The sequence below is a fragment of the Sinohyriopsis cumingii genome, unplaced genomic scaffold (genome assembly GCF_028554795.1).
Source record: "Sinohyriopsis cumingii isolate HCF-2022 unplaced genomic scaffold, ASM2855479v2 utg002260l, whole genome shotgun sequence".
NCBI classification, from domain to species: Eukaryota; Metazoa; Mollusca; class Bivalvia; order Unionida; family Unionidae; genus Sinohyriopsis; species Sinohyriopsis cumingii.
The window spans coordinates 127,753-152,601 of record NW_028316172.1 but is presented as its reverse complement, the minus strand read 5'-3'; the positions used below and the strand labels follow the sequence as shown (position 1 = coordinate 152,601).

Below are 24,849 nucleotides of genomic sequence, written 5' to 3'. Positions count from 1 at the left end.
TCAGGAGTCCACGCACCACCGCTGTATTTGAAGAAGCTCTGATAAGTACAAGAATTGACTCCTCGTTGTTTCATGTCCCTGGCGAGTCTGTGTGCTGGTGTTAGCACAATCATATCTGAATTTCGAAATAATTCAATCGCTCGAGTTGTCTTACCAGATCCCACCGCCCCGTTCAAATAAACGGTTTTGTGTCTAGTGATTGGATCATACACAGACGGCGCCAACGACACTTCTGATAATTCTGATTTGCAATAACTATCTTTAACCGCAACATCAGCGGATTCACAATAAAAGTGTTACATTTCCTTCTTTATTCTCCAAGAACCCCATGATTGATCATTGCTTGTAAAACGAGCCAGTAATTCTGAATATTTTTTATCGATATAAAATGAATCCGTTGCAACTCTAACTGCAGTGTCAGGAAATCTATTTATCATTGATAGCAAATTTATAGAAACATAAGCCAGCATCGAATATCTTAAATGTGTGCACTGAGGTGATTCTCCATTAATGTAACTAACAACTGTGCCCAACCGTGTTCCGTCAGACAAGTAAGCGTCCTCCCGATTACAAAATATATTTCTCGCAGCGGCATCAGCAATTATAAAATCTAATTCAACATCATCCATATTCAGTCGTGAGTGATGCCGTTTATGATCATATGCACTACCTTGAGTAAATTTACCGATTATTCTTTAACCGAGATCTTTTGCTGTTTTTTCACTGTTGTTGAGTTTAATCTTAAGAATATTAGGAGCGTCATTGTTATTGACATCAGTAGAAACGTTTGGACACTCTCGTGCATATTCTTGAATGACTTCAAAGAGACTGATACATTCCGGTGTTGGTAACCAAACCGAAGTCTGTTTTCGGTACGATATGATCGCTTCACTGACCGTCAACGATATCAGTATTCTTTTGTCAAGCATATATCGTAATAATACTATTGGTGCGCAACGTTTCTCCGAGAAGTGTCTGCCAAACCAAACATAACAAATCGGATGAAGATTTTCAGCGAAATCAAACGATGTCACACGAGCAAATCCTGTCAGTTCAAAATCGGGTAATGGACCATTTATAGTAACTCTTGCCATCTCATGACAAGGATGACCAAATCTTTTAAAATATTCAGCACACTCGCCCATCCCGAGAAAACTTCCCGGATAACACGCAATCATGTCTACGGAGATGATATCTTTGTGGTTATATTTGGTATTCCACAAACCGCCGTTTTCGTATTCGATACAACTATCCTGGACATCTTCAAGGAACTCAGCGCGTGTTGGTCTCCATAAATATCTCTATCTGGCGGCGTGGGCAGCAACTGACGAAACTGTAAAACAATTAGTTAATACCTGCTCAGTGTTTTCTGAATATCTCTGTGCGAGTTTTCTCATTTCTTCGTGGAGAGATTCTTTACGACATAATTCGCCGTTAGGTCTTACAAACTGATCATATTCACCATCTTCGGAACTTTTAAACAACCACACTGATACAGGGTCGTTTTCGCTTATCCGGCTGATAGCATCAAACATTCCACCCCCGGAAAATTTCGAGGACGAGTAATATTTCACAACACGATTTTGTGAAACATTGTTATTGCGTTAGTCCAAGCGTGCGCGTTATGGTCAATAATTTTAAATGGTGCTCCCTTTGACTTATTCGCTGATTCATATAATACCTCTCCGGTTAATGTTTTTGCGGTTATTGGAAACTTCAATTTACTTGATAGCTCAGCGACATCGTTTATTGACGCTCCTGTATCCTTAATAGATTCAGCCCATTGTTTATTTTTTTCACGTCGCAGATTAGTTAAACCGTTTCTACGCTTCGCATTTGTAAAATATTATATTACTCGCTCGGCTACACAATTCTGCTTTGAGAATCTCATTGGGGCAAGTTTAATGATTTTTGTTTTTTTTTTATCGGATAGATTCCATAAATGGCCGCTGTTACAGGATACTGTCGAGCGTAATATGGTTTATCAATCCCAGTCAACATTCCTGGTTTGGAATCTTTACTTAACAGAATGGTTTTTCCATTAGCAAGGACAGGATCACGTTTGTCACGGATAATCCACGTATCGGAATCTGCTAGCACGATAAACTTCATTCTGAAAAAATATTTCTGATTATCAAAGAGGAATCGATAATTGTTTTCGCTCGTGCATCATTCATTGTAGCATCCATGACAGCGTCGTTCTTCCCTTCGGCAAGGCGTATAATTTTGAATGTAGACCATACGTGAGAAGCTCCATCATTACGAATTCTTTTTTGGCATCCCTGATAATATCAATCAGATCAATCAAGGCTCGTCTCCGCGAGTCAGGGGTTAGTCTGTCAAGATCGAATCTAGAAGCTTTCCAGGACTTGATTGCAGATAATCTTTCAAATTCCTCCATATTATATTTATAACAAACATTTAAATAAGAAATATTATATATACAATGAATCAGTGCAATTGGTTTAAAGTTGGATCTGTAACCTTTTGTAACAAATCCTGCAAGAAAGAATTTTGCGGGAACATTCCCAAAGCATTAGAAAAGGGAGTTTAGGACCAATACCGTGTCTGCGATGTGGTGTTGGGGTCAGGAGTAAAACACAGTTATGTGCAAGATGCGAGGGAAAAAGATACCGTGAACTTAAAAGATATTATAACAAAAAAATAATAATGATGCGCTAAAATGTTAGCGCGTTTATATAACTAAGTTTTCAGACAAATTATAAATTAGACAAATACATTATTATCATCAAGAATTACGAAGCGAATCATGATGGAATAGTTAGGCACTGTAGGTTGAAAAAACCAGTTGGTACTGTTAATAATTCTGGTTATCTTAGCTTTATCATTGGGAAAAATATATTACTGTCATCGTTTCGTGGTCGAATGTTTCTTGGGAGAGATCAAAGACGGTCTTGTGATCGATCACATCAACAATATTAAAACCGATAATTCTTTATCCAATCTGAGAAGTGTCACACAAAGTCAGAATTGTAAATTTAGAAACACTGGATGTAACAATAAAAGCGCCAAAGCAATTTTATCCATAAATCTAAACACAAAGGAAAAAAATGTTTCATTCGATAAATGCAGCTGGCAAATATTTTGATATTTGTGCGCCTTCAGTACGAAAAGTTGCAGAAAATATATATAAATCCGCCCTCTCAAAAAATATAAGCAAAGGATTGTTTTTCATTATTGTTAGAGCCGAGGAGTTTAATACAAATTTAAGGGAGATAACTCCGTTAAGCATATCTCATGCAACTAGTTTCCTCCCCCTTGACATCGTCAAGGTGATTGTGCAACACACATATCATTACCTTTTAGGTAATATATCCAGCGCGGCAGAGCGGTATACAGTTTATATTTTTTTTCAGCCAATTGTAACCGTCTTATTGTATACACACTGCGCCGCAGTCTATTTCAATACATTAACACTTCCGCGTTTGATAAAATCAACAATTGTCAGTACAGGTAAGTGTTATTTTTCACAAATCCAGTTCAGAACTTAAATTTAGCAGTAATGTTTAAAATCCAGTTCAGAACTTGTTAACTGTCTGTCATTAGTTACCTATATGATAATTTTTAAATCCTGTATTATTAGATAAGACCGTGGTGCAATTGTAGAGCGTCTGACTCTCGTCCCCGACTCCATCAAATGCCAATGGTTCTAGTCTCGTCACGGATATACTGTCGACGTTGCCCATTTAGGGTTTTATAATAATTGGGAGCTCCAGCAGGGCCCTCGTGTACATATCTCCTCCACGTCGAATCGTGGGGGTGAGTTTTTCACTCCTGGGATTTGATCTCGGGGGTATGTACATGAAGTACACAGACAGCCTTCTGAGTACTCTAACATTTCATTTCACTTTCGCTTAGAGAATTCGCTGGAGGTATGTGTGTGGAGCCCCCCAAAAATAAACAGTAGCCTTGGATGCATAAAGCTCTACGTCACATGGGTCCAACAAAGAATGCGGCCAAAAAGAAAACAATCACGAGGATGCTGAGAATCTATAAGAAAAGATCTGTAAGACTGAGATAAAATCTACAAGATAAAATCTTGGAACAAAAAGTCCGAACACACAGTGCAAGACTCATGATTGATAACCGCTCATCATGGCTACTGTTTATTTATTTTTTCTTTTAAATATATAATATATGAATTACGAAAATAATGATGTGATTGTTGCTATTAAAAAATTAGAAGAAAACGGAATTAATGATGAACTAAATCCTGAAAAAAATCATCTCTGATTTTGAAACACTACATGAGGCTAAATGCGGAGTTATATAAATCGATGGCTACAGTAGAAGAAGCACAAATAAATGAATTTGTTTCGTTGTCTCGTGCAATTGAAAAAATTAGGTTGGAATTATCCCAAGAATATGAAGCAAAGAAAGTAATAAATACTCGCGTAAGACAACTAAAAAGAAAGTATGTCAGACTGTGAAGTCAAGTACCTAGAAATGAAGGACTTGGAAATGAAATCGCCTTGATGAAATCAAGTACCTAGAAATGAAATCGAAAGTAGAATGTCACTGACGGTAAAAAAAAAATTAACTTCCTTAACTTCGTCAAGGTGATACAAATGATTATTTTTTTCCTTGATTTCGTCAAGGTGATACAGATAATATTCCCCTTAGTCGATCGGATTTAATGCAAGAATGTGCGTAATTTAGAATCTGGTCTTTATTACAAGTGATCATAGAAATATGTTCTGTCTGTAGTTTATCCAGCTGTGATTGGGTCAATAAGAAGTCTTCGTTACCGTATACATCAATAACTAAATCAACTGGGCCGACTAGAAACTGTGTAAATATCTTTTTGATGTAGTTTTCAAGTACTAGCTTGTCGTGTATGAAAACCTTTACATGTTGGTACTTTATATAATATTCGCTTGATTAATTGTCAGTAAAAAAATAAAATTTCTTGTAGATATATTTTTCTACCTTTCCGAAAATCGTAAGAGTTTTACGATTTCACAAGTAAATTAATATGTAGTGTTTCACCTCGAAAATCAAGAAGGTGACAAGATTGGTCTGTTAATTTGAAATGTATTCTGGTCAGCCACGGATTATGACACCGTAGATAGACTGGATTGATCGGCTCTTGCACGATTAGAAATCCAGGTGGTATATCTTTCGGGGTGAATGAATAAAGAACAAATCCTTGCTGGACTTGATTTGATACTGTCGTGTCCGTGCTGTAACTGCCATCGATTACATAACACACAAGATTGACCGTGACCACTTCGGTTATATTTACGATTTCCGGGGACAAATATCGGCCTTATCCTTGTGAGTTATTGTTGTATCGGAGAATAGTTGCTGGTGGTAGTGTTCGCTTGTACTGTGCAAGTATGTCATCAAAGAACTCATTGATGAGATCACTAACTGATTTTCTTAGCTCGATTGAGTTATACCCGAGAAATTTAAAATTCGGTAGATTGGCTTCTGTTAACAAGAATGAATCTAGAAATTTTTGTTTATCTATACCATCAATTGTTACCTGAATTGCTTGCTGGTTAATATATTCCATGTCGGATACATGCTGATTTAACATTTCTACGCGTTTGATGATTTCACTTCATAGCGATGCATCAAAGAGATGTTCTTGGAAGAGCTGCCGTATTTGCTGTAGTTGTGTTTTATGTAATTTATTAATTTCTTGAAAAAGTCTAATAATATCGCGTAATTTAAAAGCATAACCCAGATGCGTTATCTTCCTTACTACTTCCAAGGGAGAAGGGTCGAAATTAAAAATCCACTTCATGGCATGCTCTCTGTTCAATCCTAAACCATCATAATCGGCAGTAAAACTTTCTTTTAATTTTAAATTTTTCATTCCAAACAACATTTTCTTGTATGACGGGGCAAATTCGTGGTATGATTGCTTGTCTGTGACATAATCAGACTTTTTGTTCTCTGGTGGTATCGGTGGTACTTCAGGTGGAGTTTTAGGCCATCCTAACACTGTTCTAATCGAACTATTATATATATCCACGGCGTAGTATGGAGAGTTTATTTCGATTGCAGAAGACAGCGTTGGTTCATGAACAGTTATTGTTATTTTGGTATCTTTTCCTGTGATATTTTTTATTCGACGTTGTAATTCCTCATTGATTTCTTCGATTTGATAAGACCCGGTTGGTAACCCAATGACATTCCAGTCGGGAGTGCCATCTTGTTTATTTTTATTTGCAAACACAAACGAGTTATTCGCTGGCAATCCACAAAATGATTTTGATCTGATTTTGGACCAATTGTAATATACTTGTAATTGTGCTAACGCGATATCGTTTACTGGAATCGCAGTTGGAAAATTAATACTAAATTCTGGTTTAGTCGAAATTATTGTTATCGAAGAAGTTTTCTAGGTGTTTGTATTTGCGACTGTCTGATTTGTATTTGTGGCTATATCGAGCAGAGCTCGATGAACTAATTCCGTCACTATTTATTTTTTGTCTTTTCAAATGACTGGTGTAGTCTTCGTATATCTTTGCCATTGGCGCGAATTCGGAATCTGATATTGCTGTATCGTCGAGACTTAATGATATCAGGAACGAAAATTTCGAGTAGGCGCTCGTGGCCGCGTTGTTTAACTTTTCATAATCGTGCAATTTTGTTAGCGCGCATGAAGATATTGTTTTCGCGATTATATTAAAAACACTTGCAATTGTCGTTGATGTTGAAACGGTAATTGTTACCGCGATTGCAGTTGTCGCGAGTGTTAACGCTGATAATACCACTCCAGTGGATGCAACTAACGCGGATACTGAGTATACTATAGCATCCAACACGACTACATGCCGCTTGTATTTTTTTTATACTTTTTATTGTGCATTTGTCAATAGGATTTTTTAACTCTGATTGCCATTTCGCGTACTTGATCGTACCTATATTGCTGCGCAGTTGACTCTGACGCCATTATTTACATTACGCGGTAACCAATTGAGGCGTTTCAGCTACAAATTCCAAACACGAACAGTAAGATGCTGCGGTTAATTTCTTATCGGCTGCTTCCAGTATAAATGTTTCTTCGGTTCCCTTGTTTAATATGATAATCACAACCCCGGAAAACTTGTCGGTGGAATGTCGCCAGGGATACGTTGTTAATATCTCAAATTTTTCAGCACTGAACACAGACAACCTATACACGCAAGTGACTGTTGCGGTATATTTGATAGTATTATTTTGTTTAGAACATGTTGCGAATCCAGATGATACCTTGTATACTATGTTGGTAATATGCCCGTGAGTAACTCCAGATGAGATTTTAATCAAACTTGTTTTGTTAACGATCTCAGGAATCCCGCTTACGATATCTTGCTGTGTTTGTTTGATCGTTTCAATGTTAGTTTTGATACCAGAAAGTTTCATATCAGCGGTGGGTGGAGTGCCAAAGAATTCTTCTGCGGTTTCATTTATTTTTCTTAAGTTTCTGCGAAGATTTGCAAACGCGTTTACGTGAACGTCATACTCGACCCGCAACGTGGATAGTTTACCGTCAACGGAATCAACATAATTTTTTGTCGCGGCATCTTCCCGAGATGTTGGATCTATTAAAACCACTATTTTGTTTCCGTTCATGCTGAGTTCACGTGTCATTGTATCACCAGTCTTTTTTACGCGTTCCCCTGCAGCTTTCTGCGTATCATCTCTTAACGCCGCGATTGATATCAGCGAATCTTTGATTTTTCCGCTATCAGTGAACACAGGGATGTTACCCGGAGTAGCTCCAATAACCCTACGAATTATTACATGCCATTTTATATCGCTGGTTTTTAGTTTTCCGTGTCGGTCCTGAAAAATAACAACCTCATATGGGTCTATCCCGGATAACGATAAAAGATTGTCGATTTCATCCTTGGTCGCATATTTTGATAAATCTACATCACCGCTTTCTTTTGGTCTTTGAGAGAAGAGATCTTCCGTAAATATCAACCATTATTCTTTAAGGATTGGTTAAATCGACCGGCCTTATAATCGTGCACGACTTTGTGAGGTGGTTTGATTTAGAGGCCGACCGAAACTAAATTTCTGGTTTCGGCCGAAAACGAAACCAGACCGAAAGTTATAATTTACTCTTGGCCGAAACCGAAGCCGAAATCGAAAGTTTAACTACACCTTCGGCCGAAACCGAAACTGAAACCGAAAGATAAACCGAAGTTGCCGAACTCAAGATTTATTAAATAGGCCTGGGTCATGATGCAATGCTACACTTCAACAACTGAGTAGGGTAACATGTCGACAACAATCAGGGGTCCATGATGCACTTATCAATTCTCTGAACTGCAACGTGGTCATCAGGCCAGACCATTCTGCTCTCGACCACTGATGTCAAGGACGACTGCACAAAATTCGGTAAGGCATGTTTAGTCGCTTTCTCTTTCATCATCATCTTTTTTCGAGGCACGCTCTGCTCCGTCGTTCATGGACCTCTTGAGATACGTACCATGGAGCTCCGTGTGGCAGCTGGCCAGATGACCTTTCAAGTCTGAAACTGTCTGAAGTCTTAGTGTATCGCTGCTAAGTGATAACAGTTTGTTGTATTCTTTGCACTGCGCCTAGCTTGCATCAGAACCGGTTTTTGTGATGTAATCCCACAGACCCACACTGCATTTTTCGACATTCTTTGCGATGATTAACTAATCCGTTTATTATTAACTTTAATTTTCTACTTCACACAGATTAACTCGCCACAGTTTAACTAACTGAAATTATCAATATTGTCAGACTTCGAAATCTCTGTATTCAACACGCGAGTAGACTGAAATGCAACAGTGCCTAGAATTGTCTAGCGCCGACTGACCGGCCGACAAGCAGAGTAATAGACGCAGCACTAGTGTTGCATTCTGAAAGTTAAAATAGATCTTCGGCTGATGACCGAAGGTCAATATCAATTTCGGCCGAAACCGAAAGCAAACCGAAATCTAACTTTTTGGCTTCGGCCGAAACAGAAACTATGCCGAAAGAGGCCATTTGCCAACTTTCGGCGCCGAAACCGAAACCGAATTTCGGTCGGTCTCTAGTTTGATTGATTTTGATATCGAGTGAAGTACAATAATTACTTCACGTCCACATATTGGCGGATCGGTTAATGTTTTGTGTTGGTAGCGTTGAATACCAGACTGGAATGGAAGTGAAAATACTTTGTATTTTATGGACGTATTTGAGGAATTCAACTGGCGGTGATAACCCTACGAATCAAAATAGATAGTTCCACGTGGATGTATCGCGTAAGCAACCCAGTAGGTTCCTGGACCATCGCTGTTATCGAGTTTAATAATTCCAGTTTCTGGATTATTCGGTTGTTGCGGTAACTGATCTTTCATAAAGGCGCCTCTGAAATTTGTTATATTTAATTGTTTAACAGCATTGAGTAAATCAAAATATTTGACATTGGTGTAAAACCACTGGTTTTCAAAACCGTTTGGGATACCATGACGGCTGAGTTTTTTGCGTAATCATTTTTTGTCTGAACATAACAAACATTTAGACAAAATCATATACATATATGAACGACAAAATTATAGCAACAATCAAAACACACCTTGAAAATTTACACAGTAAATACTGTCTCAATTTGATGGACCCGGAAAAACTAACTAGCATGTACGAACGCGTAAAATAGTTTCATGACAATCTCGCAGAAGTAATGCGCGGCTACTACGAGAGAGAGACCGAACATTATGACTGGAGAGAGAGAGAGGAGTTTGTTGTGGCGAACTTGCAAGATTTACACAAACTCGAAAATAAACTTTATGAATTAGAAATGATAGATAAACGTACACGCGATATCATCCAAGAAATAGAAATCTCAGAGTGGTAAATCCTTAAAATGCTTACAACACAGTGTAAAATTATAATTGTTAGATATGATCAAATTCACGAGATTGAGCCGTTATATAAGATACTCGATAAAATCAAACTTAAATTAAGAGATCGTATACGTGTATTTGATAAACGTTTTAAGATAAGATTTTTATCGAGGAGGTCAATGCTCCTGAACATTATGGAAAACTTTAGTGGAATGTGATTCTCTAACATTGATAATTTAAATTTTTTATTTACAGCCGGAAATTTATGGCAGCAGACGCGCAAATATTTTTTTTTTTCGTACATCGATAAAGACCTTGGTTTTCGAAAAGGGACGCAGGAAGCAGCAAGGAGGGCATGCCTCCAAATTGTCACCGACAATCGCGCATTTTCCTTCAGCGCGACAAAGAAAAAAAAAACATACCAGCGATAAAGGTAAACAAAGTTGTTTTACACTGGATACGCACTTTTTTTAACGATTTTTTGTGTTTTTGTAGGAAGGCTTAATTTGCGAAAATACGAGTGAACCAATTAGAGGATGTTCGCCCTCCCTGCTGCTAGATTAGATCTTGGTGAATTAAGAAGTTATTTCGTTTGTTCGTTCCATTCGACAAATTTGACAATGTAATCACCGCTGCGTAGGTGAAAGTCGATGCCCATTTAAGAGTGTACTCAGAGCTGAAACATCTAGAAGACTGCCTCCTTCACGTTGTTACCGATACTAGCATGTTCATTGATGAACCTAAATGCTAGCACCATCACAACTAAGACCAACTATCAGGAACGTGTACCAATGAACATCCCGAAGAGACTATTCTGAGTTTTGCCAGTAACGGTCCTACAAATTATCTACCAGTACCATTACAATGAAGTACACATTTAAATCAAATGCAGGGTGAAAGAGCGATACTGATCTGAAGTCAATTAGTAAAGTTTGACGTGTTGAAAAAACCTTGGTCAGGATGAAAATATTCATGTCAAGGTCAAGAACAACAAAATCATTAGTCAACCCTGGGAAAAAGTGCATCATATCCTCTACGAGACAAGAGTACGACGTCTCAAATGAAATCTTCAGTATAAAAAGGAGAGTTCCAAGAAAGAAAGATCATTTTGATCGTAAACGTTCACCTTGAAAGATGAATTTGACGCAGTAAAAGTATATGACCGTTCCTACTACCCCAAGCTGAATACCAAAGACGATTAAGCTGTACCCTGTGAAGAGAGATTAAAACAGTACGGTGCCGGGTATTCGATATATTGCAAATCAATACCAAAACACAAGTTCTTTTAACTCCCCTGAACAAGTCAACTCTTCAGTAGCGTACGCTATGACTCAAATAATATTTTTTCTACCGAGTTCGTCTATCAATGTGTTCAGTTATATTTATGGGAGGAGCAGACCCTGGTTTTTCTTAATTTCGCAAAGTTTTTCTCTGCATTTAAGATGTCGCATTATTTTTCCTTCGGTACTTCAAGTAATATTAACAATTTTGTCAGAGGTAGAGACAGTGGGAAGAATGAAAATAACGTTTAATTTTATTGTTTAACACATGGAAAAGTTTGTTAGCTTCTTTTATTCTTGAAAAATAAGAGTTGAAAAACTCCTTAATTTTGAGACAATCTACAAAATTTCCTCGGAATTAAGGTAATGCCTGCTTAAAGTTACATTAGGGAAAAAAACCATTGCTTTCAACGAAGCAAGAAGAAATATAATTAAAAATAATAATTTGAGAACGAAAATTTCAAACGTTTAATGAAACTGGCTCCTGGTCCTAAAATATTTAGAAACATGACAAACTCACACCATATCCTTTCGTACCATTCAGACTTAAAACGATTCTTTTAAGTATTCCTTATATGATCAATGCTTGAATTTTGATTCAGTATATCCCTACTTCTCAGTCGGTCACCTGGCACAGTGGAGGAGTTCAATGCACGAAGTACAACTGTCATTGCTACAAACATAACGCCACATTCTAATTCCCAGGAAAATCAGAATTGTACATAGCATTAACATTTTCATTATTTGAATTAAAACAGCAAAAATGTTAAAATAAGCACTTCGTTTGGCGTGGAAACAGCAAATGATAGTTAGGTATACTTACTGAAAAGAAAAAAAGAAGAAAACACAACAAAAGTTTTTAATAAAAAAAACATGGCAATTTCTTAGTTCTAGGTATAAGTCCGGATCTGATTTGTCTTGCTGAAATTTAATATAAGTGTATGAGTTACGCCCCTTGATATAGAAAAGGGACCCGAGATACAATAACGGTTAAACATGCGTAATTTTATCAAATAGCGAGGCGTTAAAAATGATTTGGGTAAGATTGATCAATGCAAAATGAAGTGTGTCCTCCTATTGTTTCATATTTTCATCAGTAGATCTTTCGACCTAATTTAACCTTGCACATTCTCGTGTATAGCGATAAGCTTCATCACGTACAGACCACAAAGTCCTGTGACATCGACTTTCACCGTAAATGATTGGATCTTCGTAGACTGCAATATCCTTGTCTATCTTCATCCTGCTCTTCATGCACAAATACCAATACAACATGTTCAGATGTTAAGATAACAAAAATACACACGCACAAACAAGATGAACGCCAGTCTACCAATTATCGTGCTAATGGGTTTCCCATGATCACCAGTTTCCGAGAAATCACAATTTAAGCATATGTTTAAGCAAACTTCAAGATATATAATTTCAGAATTTTGTATTGTCGATATGCTTTCAAAAGTTCTACTGTGTTAATAAAATATAAATAGAATAGATGATGATCATTATGATTATGGTAGATAGATTACCTCTAAAATAATAGTGTGGTAAAGAAAACTTAATATCTTTAAAGGAATACCTCATTGATCTATTCATGATCCCATACATCTTAATATATGTATTAATAGAAGCTATACATTGTAATTAATTTTAACTGGTAGGAGTAACTAGATTGCAGTATTGTAACAGCAAGTATGTTTAAAAGCTTAAAGGGGACAAACATGCAAAACTGAAATTCGCGCAAACTTCATATATAATTTGATATATGTATAAGGTTCATTTTCTGAAAATTTGTACCTTTTATTCTTACTCGTTACGAAGAAATTTATGAAAAAACGATCATCTCTCCCGATCCGTCTTGAATAGAACAACGCGCTTCCCTCCCCCTGTAAAAATAGTGCATGTGACGTCATTTGAGACACTGCGTACACACTGGCATTGTTGATAATGAATTATGGAGAACTCGCCCTGGGATAGCTCATCCCAGGTGTTAGGAGAAGTCGCCCCATAGTGGTTGGAGAAGTTGCCCCACTGAGCCTGGAGAAGCCGCCCCAAGTATCATATATACTAATTCAGAGATGTCGCCATGTGGTTGTTAAGGCTTTATTTATTGTTGTTTTTCTTCAACTTAATAACTTATTAAATCTATAAAGTTTGCAGCTTTTCAACTTTTCCATTTTATCAACTTCGCTTCTGTACTTAACGAAAAAGAAGTGGTATCTATCCCTTTTGCTCTGCTCTTCAAATCATTAAATGCATTTTAATTGGAAAAATAGAGCTTGTATAGGCATGATGTGACATCTGCAGTTTTATACATGAAAGGGCTCCAACCTAATAACTAAAGTCATCCTGAGACGACTTTATGGCATTGACTTCTATAACCCGAAATCAACTGAATTCTTGCTGACCATCATTAATCCAAAGGGTTATAGTATCATCTCTCTAACTGAACAATTTAATCTGATTTTTCACTGAGATTTGCTAACCATTGATGAATGATACTTGAACTCGATAAAAAGCATCATTGACACCTACTCAGGAAATGCGGTCACTACTGAGTTCAACATCATGGCTAATGCGCAGAATTTGGACTGTTTATGAAAGTTATCATGTACTATGCCCATCATTTAGTTTATTTCTGCTTCTTCATCAGTGTTCATAATTTTTATTATTTCTCAATAAAAATTGCCGATGCACAATAAACATGATTACGTTATTTTATTATATATAACAATACCATGATCACGTGTACTAACGGGAATTTGTTATTTTAAATGCATATTTGAACTGCTCAACGTACTTGGGACATAATGAGAATATCATCTTTAAAAACAAATTAAATGACATTTAAATCATGGACTAAACTGAATAACATTTCACATGGTCCGAATAAGCTTGGAAGTTTGGAGAATTAGCCAGATATATGTTCTGAATCAGTCACGATTTGTACCGAATCAGCCTGGTCCGAGTTTGAGAGTAATTACCACATTAATGAATAATGTTATTATAAAAGATTTATCAATCAAGAAAGTTAACAGTAACATTTGTTTAAAAATTTGTATCGTGGTGTTTCGGTGTGTGTAGTTATAAGAAATCTAACGAGTTTATATGAACACACAGACTTTCAATTATAAGTGATTTATTTTTCTATATCGACATTACTCAACAATATGAGTGCAGAATGGGAAGGAGGGGTTTATTATACGAGTGAAAATCAGTCTTGAATATAAGTGTCAAAAAAAAATGCATATTCATCCAATGCAGTTACACACAAAATCAAACGTGCATAATAAATTGGTGTTGGAAACATTGAATGAAAAAGCATAGACATTTCTTTAATGTTATTTCATTTGGTAGATAATTTCTTACTTTTCAAAGATGGAGGGAAAAAAAGAGTTAAATAATTGGGGATTGTTCCAGAACTGCTATTATTCTCACAATTTAGAGCTGCACATTGAACCATCTAGTTTCTAATTGACACTTCCCTGCACAAATTGAATACAACTCTTATACGTTAATTATCTCAAATGACTTCACATACTATTTGTATGGAAGGGAGCTAACAAATTCATGGCAGGTTCTTTCTGTTTGATCTCGGAATACAGGACAATATTTTGTATGAAATGGTTGTGCAAATACAATAGATGCAAAACAAATATAGTCGGGATAGATTATATATGGAAACGTCTAAATATCCTTCTATTTACAATAAAATTGTGCAGGTCGGGGTTTTTGTCCCCTTTAATCAACTACAGTACTTGTAAGCAAGAATTATTTTTCTTTAACTTTATGAAAGTTCACTATAAAATAGCATTTGATAAAAATCTTAAACTTTTTTTTAAGCAAACCCTGTAACATTTACATGATACCATATTGCCCTTCCCAGTTTCTTTGTTTCCGAAAAAACGTTACAATAACTATTCATAGATGATGCTATGAAGCATGAAAGGCAGTGTATGAATGAACTAAACTTGTTTCCAACCAAACTGAAATGGCCAACATGTGAATGCATCTGTTTTCAGAAAGATTGGTTTTATCATGTAACCACTCACATTCTAGCTTCGTTACAGCAGTCCATGGATAGGATTGCAAATTTATGGTTTTATTATTTGTGTAGCAATGTCAGGCATTAATTAAATAGTATTTTCTTGCTGCTTTTTTCCATATTTAAAAAAAAAATGAGAGTAACTTTGACCTTACAGCACTTCTTGAATTCCACATAGCATTGTCCAATTTGTTTCACACCTACATAATTGCATTTTTATGCTAAATTTTCAGTAACATAATATTTAGATTTTTCTATATCCGACATTATTTCCCCCTTGAAAAGGTTCACTTATATTTCAAACTGATTTTGTGAAGAAAATAATGTACATGAGGCAGTTTAAATCTTCAGATCACCAATTCTATTCATAAAACACAAACTGCTAATTACATACTATTGTTTAAGTTTCAAAACACAAATTTGTATGTTTTTATCATCAAATCATAACTAACTCAAGTGTTTCCCTTTATGCACATTTGTGTGTCAGAGACACATGCTGGAGAAAATTGATGGCACATTTTGTTTCTGTGCATTTTTTACTCAAATTATTTGCATAATGCGATCGGGATTTATTTAACATCCAGTGCTTAGGATGAGGGATGGTATCATGTATACTTTGAGCATAGGCATTGTTATGATGGAGTAGCTTCCCCTAATCTCTCATGATCTCATGTTATTTCCATCAAGCTCAGCAAGATGTCGTCCAGACGTTTAAGCTCAATGCTTGTCGGACTAGAAAGTGATCTTCAGATGAAAACGCCTTGCCCTCATAATCAAGAAAGTGAAATACGTACAGAAAAAGAGTAACTGTGGATTTAACTTTAATGAAAAATAGAGAAAATAATTCCCTTGACTGGAATATGGCAAAGACTGCTATAGTGAATAATCCTTTCATGACAGGGTTTAAAAAGAACTTTAAAAAATCTGCTCTTTGCCACAAGATATATGGCGAACACATTATCACCAATGGCATTCTTTCTCAACAAAGAAATCAGTAAGCTTGCAGAGACAAATGTGTTATTTGGATTACAAGGTCGGGGGAGTCATTGCAGATTTTTTTGGTTTGTAACATTTCTGCAGTAAGAGAAAGATTTAAAACTGTAAGTGTAACTTACTAAAAAGAAGATGAATCATTAGCCTCTTTGATTTTTGGACAAATATGTTCTAGGACAAAGTACATTAAAACTGATGGTTGTACACATTTTTCGACAGGCATTAAATTAATTGCCATTTGGTTTAAAAGATTTTATTTAGGATTTGGTACTGGCTTATATATGTTAAATGTAATGTGTTGGTTTATAATACTGCTACATCCAGATTATAAGGAGGCTTTTAAAAGGAAAATGAACTTATATAATTATTCTTTGAATGGACAGTGCATTTGTTTGTTAATTGTGCGTGTTGGTTTATCTTTATTTTTCGACAGAGAGAGAGAGAGAGACTATGTTGTGCAAGTTGCAATTTCCTTATTCAAGCTGAAAAAGTATGGGTCAAACGAAAGTTTGTCAGTACATTTTTAACCCTAACCAGGGATGGTCCTGGCTTTTAAAAAGCTGTCGCCAAAATAATCGCCAACCTCAATATTTTGTCGCCAATTTTCAAAAAGTGTCGCCCAAAAAAGTAGTGTACATTTTTCCAAGTGTTAATTTAGTCTATTAATGTAACAGGCAATGAAAATTACAAAAGATGGATTAGTTAATACTTTAATTACAACAAGCATTAACAAAATGTTACAAAGTGTTACATGAAGATCCGTCGCGATTTTAGGGCTGCCCACTTGTTGAATGCAGTTTCAAAGTCTAATTTTTCACATCTGTACATGCTGATTCTCATTAAATTCTCAAGAGATGAGATGCAGAGCTTATTTCTGATGTCAGTTTTTATGAGGTTCATCTTACTGAATCCACGTTCACAGTCCTCAGTGCTGACAGGTGACACCAGTAGTCTCTCAGCAGCCCCCCCCCCCCCTTTTATGGCTAGCTTCACAAAGCTTGTAGCGAATTGCTTCCTAAATCCCAAGAATGATCACTGAATGCTGTATAAATTTTCTCGACAAGGAAAATAGGATCTCCATTCCCACGAATGAAACTTACACGAGTCAACACCTGGCAATATTGGACCGTATATATAAGCGTAAATGCACACCCAATTTAGGGATTCTTTCACTCCTGTATTTTGAGAAATAAATAATTATTATTAATTATGCAAAACTGTGTTTTTTTTTTTTTTTTTTGCTATTTCTTGTTGCGGAGTTTAAGTCTCTGCAGCCGTAACACGGTACTGATGGCAAAAGGAAAAGATCAATGAGTAAAATGCTGCACTGGCGACAGAAGTAATTGTGATTGAGATTTTTTCCATTTGCTTTGTATTTATACACAGTAGTCGGTACTTCAAAGGTTATCAGTTTTCTATGAAGGTTCAGCAAAACTATTGTATTGGTATATGTATAAAAAAAAAAAAAACAGAAGGATTAGCCATACAATTAATTGTATCTGTTCTATTCACGTCTTCAGAAGTCGGTCAGTTGTAGGTATAGTGCGGTAGCATGATTGACTGTATCACAGCATACAGTACTCAAACCAGATGTCAGCATAAGCAGATTATGATGTAACAATGCACTGTAAAGATAGGGTTGTCAATAAGAACAAAGGATCGTTTGTGTAACAGATTGATTCCAATGCATTGCTTAGTCAAGTTTATGGCTTCCTTTCGTTCTGGCTTTAAATTTATTCAGTCCAAATCCGTGATTGTATGTACAAATTAAATAACCAAAAAGTATGTCGCCAAAAAAATCGCCAGATGGGATATTTTTGTCGCCAATAAGGAAAAAAAATCGCAATTTGCGACATTGGCGAAGCCCAGGACGATCCCTGCCTAACACTTCATTTGATCCCCCCAGTTCTGACACCAAGGTTTTTTTTACCCTCAATTTTACACCCCTGGGGGATACATTGATAACTTGTGAAAATTGGCCAGTGATAGTTGCTATAACCAGAGACATAAAACATATCTGCTACAGCTTACTTGGTAAAGGATTTATGGTCAGTCAGCTATCAAACACATACCTTTGAATGTGCAAGAGTTTGTTGATGCAGTTGAAATGAAAAACTGCTTTTGGAAGGCATGATACCCATATTTCGCCTTGAGCTATGACACCAGACCATTCCGGTGGCCTTGTGGTTAGAGTGTCCGCCTTGAAAGCGGTAGGTCGTGGGTTCGAACCCCAGCCGAGTCATACCACAGACTTACAAAAATGGTACTAACAGCTGCTTTGCTAGATGCTCAGTATTAAGAGGTTAGTGTTAGGACTGGTCGGCCTGGTGTCAGGATAATGTGACTGGGTGGGACATCATGCTACATGTCTGTGGCATGATGCCCCAGTGCTAGACATCACTATAAACTGCCAAACTGCAGACATCGTAGCGATATGACAGAATTTTTTAAAAAACTACATTAAAAATTCAAACCACACACGAGACCAGAAATAACTGGCTAATTCATGGGAGCATCTCAAAAGATACAATCAATCGATGTTCATCTTAAAATCACAGGGCTAAGTCATTGTCACTTTCCAAATATGCAAAGGAGAAGCTTTAGGCAGCTGAGTCGCACACTTTTCCTGGTAGCATGACCCCTGGTATGTGGAAGAGACTGGATACTCCTGATATACATCACAGTGATCTCACTAGGCAACTAATACATGCAATGACCAAATCAAGAGATTTGGTAAAAATGAAACAGAAGAGTGAATGGAAAGTGCCAGTGCTTTATGGTGAATGTTTTAAGATGAAAGGAATACTTTTAAATAAGCACATCATTTTGTCCCATATCGAAAGTTATAAATTGATCAACTGTGTCACTTCATTGTAACTGAACAAAGAGCAAAGAAACCAAGTAAACCATGTGTAATTACATGTACCAAGATATTCATGCCTTCTTAAGTCATCTGTACAGTCAGGCATAGTTTCAAGTCGTTCTTGGTGAGAATATCATATCTCATTGAGCGTGTCAGTTACAGTAACTACTTCAAACAAAATCGCATCCACACGACATGTCCATGAAATAGACAATCCATCTTAATAATGATAATAAAATAAAATTTATGACTGGCTGCCATTTTTTTGTTGTATAAATCATTAATATGTATTAAAAAAACTAAACTGTATCTTTAAATATTCATACATTCTGAAATTTCATTGGTGTGTACAAAATATTCATTTCCAAGGTTGAGTTATGTTATTTTTATTTTAAGAATATCTCCATGAAGAATGAGATGAATTGATTCAACAGGTCATTCCAGAACACGAATATTTTCATAAAGATACATGTTGAGTATCCTTCATTAGTTTGAGATTTTCATGTCTACATTGTCTACTACGGCTCCATGATCTAAAGAAGAAAAATGGTTTCTGCACAATTATGTTCTACCTTACACTTGGATATGAAAGAAGCCTTTCGATTTTTTGGGCAAAGGTCAAAATCACTGTCCCGAAAAAGAATAGTTTATGCAAAGAAATATCAGTTATCAACATAGAGAACTATTAAAGACCAGATGGGCATATACTGTGCCATTCATGGTGCCCATGCTTGCTTAAACATTTTTATTGCTGAATGTAACAGTTCATTGCTTATGTTTGTGGAAACACGTAACTCCACAGTAATTTGTCTTCTACAGCTCTTGGAAAGCTACAAGTGGATGCCAACCCTGTGCCACAGAGCATTTAATATATAAATTCCACAACTTTGTGGGATATAGTATCAAGATGTTCTATGATGAGAAACATTTTTTCAAGATTGCTTAATGTGTGTGTGTGTGTGTGTGTGTGTGTGTGTACCAACTTGAAGACTAACTTTATTATATTCTTGTGTTGTTGACACATTATTAGGGTGCATACTTCGTCTTCTATCCCAGCAGAACAGCATTTTCAGATTACCAGGTACGTTTTATCTATCAGCTGATTTGCATATTAGTCAAAGCATGTTGCAAATGTTTATGCTTGTCAAGTATGGTAAAATTTGTGGAATTTGATTCCTGCATTTGTAATATTGTAATTCTCAAAGTATTTTAACTTCTGTTTAAAATATGAGATGTGTTGTTCTTCTAAAGACATTTTAGTAGGAACAGTGTTTTGGTTTTAAGATCCCTTGGTAATGGGATCCATGCATTAATGTCATTGGTGGAGAATGCATTTTCTAGATGAAGACAGTACTCAGAACAACTTTTTAATGCATCCATAATTTTATACATATGGGCTATTAAAGGCAGGACATTGCTTCCGGTATGTGAAAATATTTGGTTTAACTTGGGTTCTACCCCAAATTTCTCCAATAGTATTTTCACAGAAGTTAAATTTTGGGAATAAATGTTTAACTATTATTTTGCAATAAATGTTTAGGCATTAAGCAAATATTATGGCAGTTTTCAAGGATTTTTCACCATCCCAGGCCTGAATGAATGAAAACTAGTCATTTGACTTTCTTGAATGAGCATGTATGAATGGCCATTGATGACATAATAATGATATGATGGGTTCTTGTAATAAGTAATTAAGTAGGTCAATTTAGTCCTTAGGAGTGAGGAGCCATTTTTATTTCTTGCATAATGTTTTATTTTTTAATATTTGTATTCTTTAGATTTCCATATATAATCTTGTTTCTGTATTTTTTGGTTTGTTTCAGTTTTGTGTCTGTTCATTTTCATTCCATTTTGACTGGGTTTTGTTTCTACCACTTGAATGATTTTGTGATGGTATTTTGTTATGTATAGATTGGTTGTTGTACCTTATATACTGACTTATAAGTCCAACTGCAAATTGCACAAACCCATATCTGCCATCACACAATGTGCTTGAATAGTTCTATGTAATTTGTTAGGATTAATTAGTTTCACATGCAACATAGACCTTGATCTGTCAGCATATTATGCATTGTCAGACTGTTGTTTGGAGTTGGGCTATACAGTAGATGCTACAATGTAATTTTCAATCTATTGTACAGTAATTGGATTATTTCAGTCTAGTACTAGTTGTAATTGTACACTGTGGACATAGTAATCTGTACAGTTAATTTTTTTCTTCAGCTTATTAAAATGTTAGATGTTCCATCAGAGAGGGAAAAGGCAATTTAACAAAAACCACAATTGCTTTCCTTGAAAGTGTGATGCAGTGAAGAGTAATCATGCTCATCCAGAAAGAGACAATAGAAAAGAGTGTTCCTACATCCAGCGAGTACAAGTTGGCTGTCAAGTCTGTCATCCAGTGGCAGATACAAGCACTGGTAGGTTTACATTATGACTTAGACAGTGATTATATACTCTGATTTATGACCTAGGACTTACTAAATCTTTGCCTTGGGCAAGTGAATTTTCACATGGGCAAGCAAATGTTCTCATGTATATTAGCCATTAAGAAAGGTTGTTGTTGTTGTGGGGTTTAACGCCATTTTTCAGCACACGATAGGCTATGTATGGCGGCCAGTATTAATGGTGGAGGAAGAACCCGGAAAAACCCCAGGAAGAACCACCAACCCACGAGAAGCTACTGGCAAGCTTTCTCACATACCCACATTGGTCGAATCCTAGACTCGAACCCACGCAGACAGAGGTGAGATTGCAGTGATCCGTAACGGAGAGTGCTTTAGACCACTCGGCCACTCGGGGGCCCATTTAAGAAAGGTAACATCTGACATGGTACATAAAGATTGAAACAAGCAGTGACTTTATGCCATGTTTTGACATGATAGTATAATCATTAAAAATATATTATACCATTTGATAAGATGTTTATTTAGGAAATTTATACAGCTTAATGGTCAAGAATACATTCTGAAATACATTTTCAGTTGAGCATCATAGTTTGATAGATATATGGAACTACCTCTGTTTATCATCCTCCTGGATGTGGATATTTAAGTAGATATATGGTGCTACCTCTGTTTACCAGAGTTACCTATTTAGGGTAAATATATGGTGCTACCTCTATTTACCAGAATTGGCTATTTAGGGTAGATATATGGTGCTACCTCTGTTTACCAGAGTTGGCTATTTAGGGTAGATATATGGTGCTACCTGTGTTTACCAGAGTTGGCTGTTCAGGGTAGATATATGGTGCTACCTCTATTTACCAGAGTTGGCTATTTAGGGTAGATATATAGTGCTACCTCTGTTTACCAGAGTTGGCTATTTAGGGTAGATATATGGTGCTACCTATGTTTACCAGAGTTGGCTATTTAGGTTAGATATATGATGCTACCTCTATTTAACAGCCACCTGGATCTGTATATATAACATATACAGTGTAACCTGTTTACCACCCACCTGTATGTGGCAGTTCAGGTAGAGATATATGTTACTATCTTGATGTAGCATCTAACTAGATTGTGGATATTTAAGGGAGATATACAGTGCTACCTCTTTTTACCAGCCACCTGTACGTGGCAGTTCAGGTAGATATATATTACTACATCTGTCTCTATTTAACATCTAACTAGATTGTGGATATTTAAGGGAGATATACAGTGCTACCTCTTTTTACCAGCCACCTGTACGTGGCAGTTCAGGTAGATATATATTACTATCTCTATTTAACATCTAACTAGATTGTGCATCTGTATGTTTCTATTTATTTAAGGTAGCTGTACTTTGCTAGATCTCTTTATCATCCATCTGGACATGGCTATGAAAAGTTTAATAATAGTGCTACCTCTGTTTACCAGCCACCTGCATGTGGCAATTTAAGCTAGATGTATGGTGTCACCTCTATCTACTAGCCTTATAGATGAGGCTATTTAAGTCTGATATACAGTTCTACTTCTATCTATCAGCCACCTGGATGTGGCAATTTTAAGTAGATGTATGCCATTACATCTTTTTATCAGCCACCGGGATCTAAATACATGAATTTACGATAGATATATGGTGCTAACTGTACCAGCCACAATCTGTATCGGCAGAAATAATTGGTGCCGATGTAAACAAATTTCCAAAATATAAATTTAATCGTAACATTCATCTTGACATGGCTTGAATTTAAAATTAGAATTAAATAGTGGAAATTAAGGAAAAAACATTTGATTTGGGGGTTAATTAAAAGAAAATGTATTTTTAAAAGTAAATACTTTTTAACATGCTTGCTGTAAACTACCGCTGATTGTCTGCTCACAACAAATTATCAATACCATGCATGCACTCATCCCAATCACAGCAGCCAACCAGCCAATGAGGCCTCGTGTGGCCATTGAACTTCCAGCATACATATTACAGGGATGGTCCTGGCCTTCTAAAAGTTGTCGCCAAAGAAAATTGCCAATCTCAATATTTTGTTGCCAATTTTCAAACATTGTCGCCAGAATAAGTAGTGAATATTTTTCCAAACTACTAATGTAATAGGCAATAAAAATTGAAAAAAATGGGATAGTTATTACCTTATTGACAACAAGCAATACAGCCATAATATTGCAAAATGCATCATTACATGATTGTTTTGCACTACTTCCATGGTCTTTGCATTGCGCATCACTGTTAGTGCATAGGTCTAACTGTTGTCACCTGAAATAAATGCATTATCAAATGTAAAATATCTACTTTCCTACAGTCTCTCTTTTTTTAATAGAAGCATTAGGTATTAAGCAAATCTATATTATGTCTATTATTTTCCAAATAATAGTTTTGTAAGAAACTTTATTTAGATAATTACATTTTAATACTAGAACCCTATGATCGTACTTTGCAATGTAAGATAAGTGACATATAATGCGACCGTCGATTTCACGCATTCAGGAATTAAATCCACCCCTCTTTTTTATGGCTAACTTAACAAAGTACATCTCTATCAACCAGGAGTTCTGAAATTTATTTTTGCCGCGCTTTACCTGCTTTGCTTGTTAATGAACTGCTTTTTAAATCCCAGGAATGATCACTGAATGCTGTAGATTTTTTCTCGACAAGCAAACTATGATCTCCATTCCCACCAATGATTTTGTTGTTGTGGGGTTTAACGCCATTTTTCAGCACACGATAGGCTATGCATGGCAGCTAGTATTAATGGTGGAGGAAGAACCCCAGAAAACCCTGAGAAGAACCACCGACCCATGAGAAGCTACTGGGACGCTTTCTCACATACCCACATTGGCCGAATCCTAGACTCGAACCCACGCAGACGGAGGTGAGATGGCAGTGATCCGTAATGGAGTGTGCTTTAGGCCACTCGGCCACTCAAGGCCCCTTCCCACCAATGAAACTTACACGAGTCAACTTGACCCGGCATTACTGTACCGCATATATTAGCATTGATTACTATCATTAAATTAATAGGAGGAATGAAGAAACATATCACAGAGCATATGTGCCTCCAAAAAACTAATTCGGAATAAATATGTTATTTAGTAAAGAGTTTTATTTGCATGTATGAGATAACAATAAGAAATAAGATGGGATATCAAATATGGGAAATAGTTATCACATGTATGGTAGCTTGAGCCCACATTACCACTGTTACCATTAATCTGCATCCGCATCCATTTTAGGCATTGTTAGTTATAACAAAAATAGGGCATGGGTTACTTGTCAATCAAATGCTAGTGCTTTCCCTAACTGTAGAGCAGGTGGTTTCTTGAAATAATTGGTCTCATAATCAGTATTGGCAATTTTAATAATCGGCTATACGCGGTATCAGCATAATCATAAAAAAGTGACATCGGTACAGCTTTA

The 24,849-nt window shown here is 36.3% G+C and overlaps 1 protein-coding gene across 5 annotated transcripts in view; it reads left to right on the top strand.

Moving 5' to 3' along the window:
• LOC149770845 (uncharacterized) overlaps positions 1–24,849 on the top strand; it is a 139,098-nt gene that overhangs the window by 89,561 nt on the left and 24,688 nt on the right. For 4 of the 5 annotated variants that reach the window (XM_089949047.1, XM_089949046.1, XM_089949045.1 and 1 more), the window contains one exon: positions 21,223–21,419. In XM_089949047.1, coding sequence (XP_089805173.1) covers positions 21,321–21,419 — 99 coding nt within the window. In that variant the 5' untranslated portion in view covers positions 21,223–21,320. Of the gene's footprint in view, positions 1–12,048; positions 12,141–21,222; positions 21,420–24,849 lie in introns of those variants that run through there. The other variant, XM_089949048.1, reaches the window with a different exon arrangement.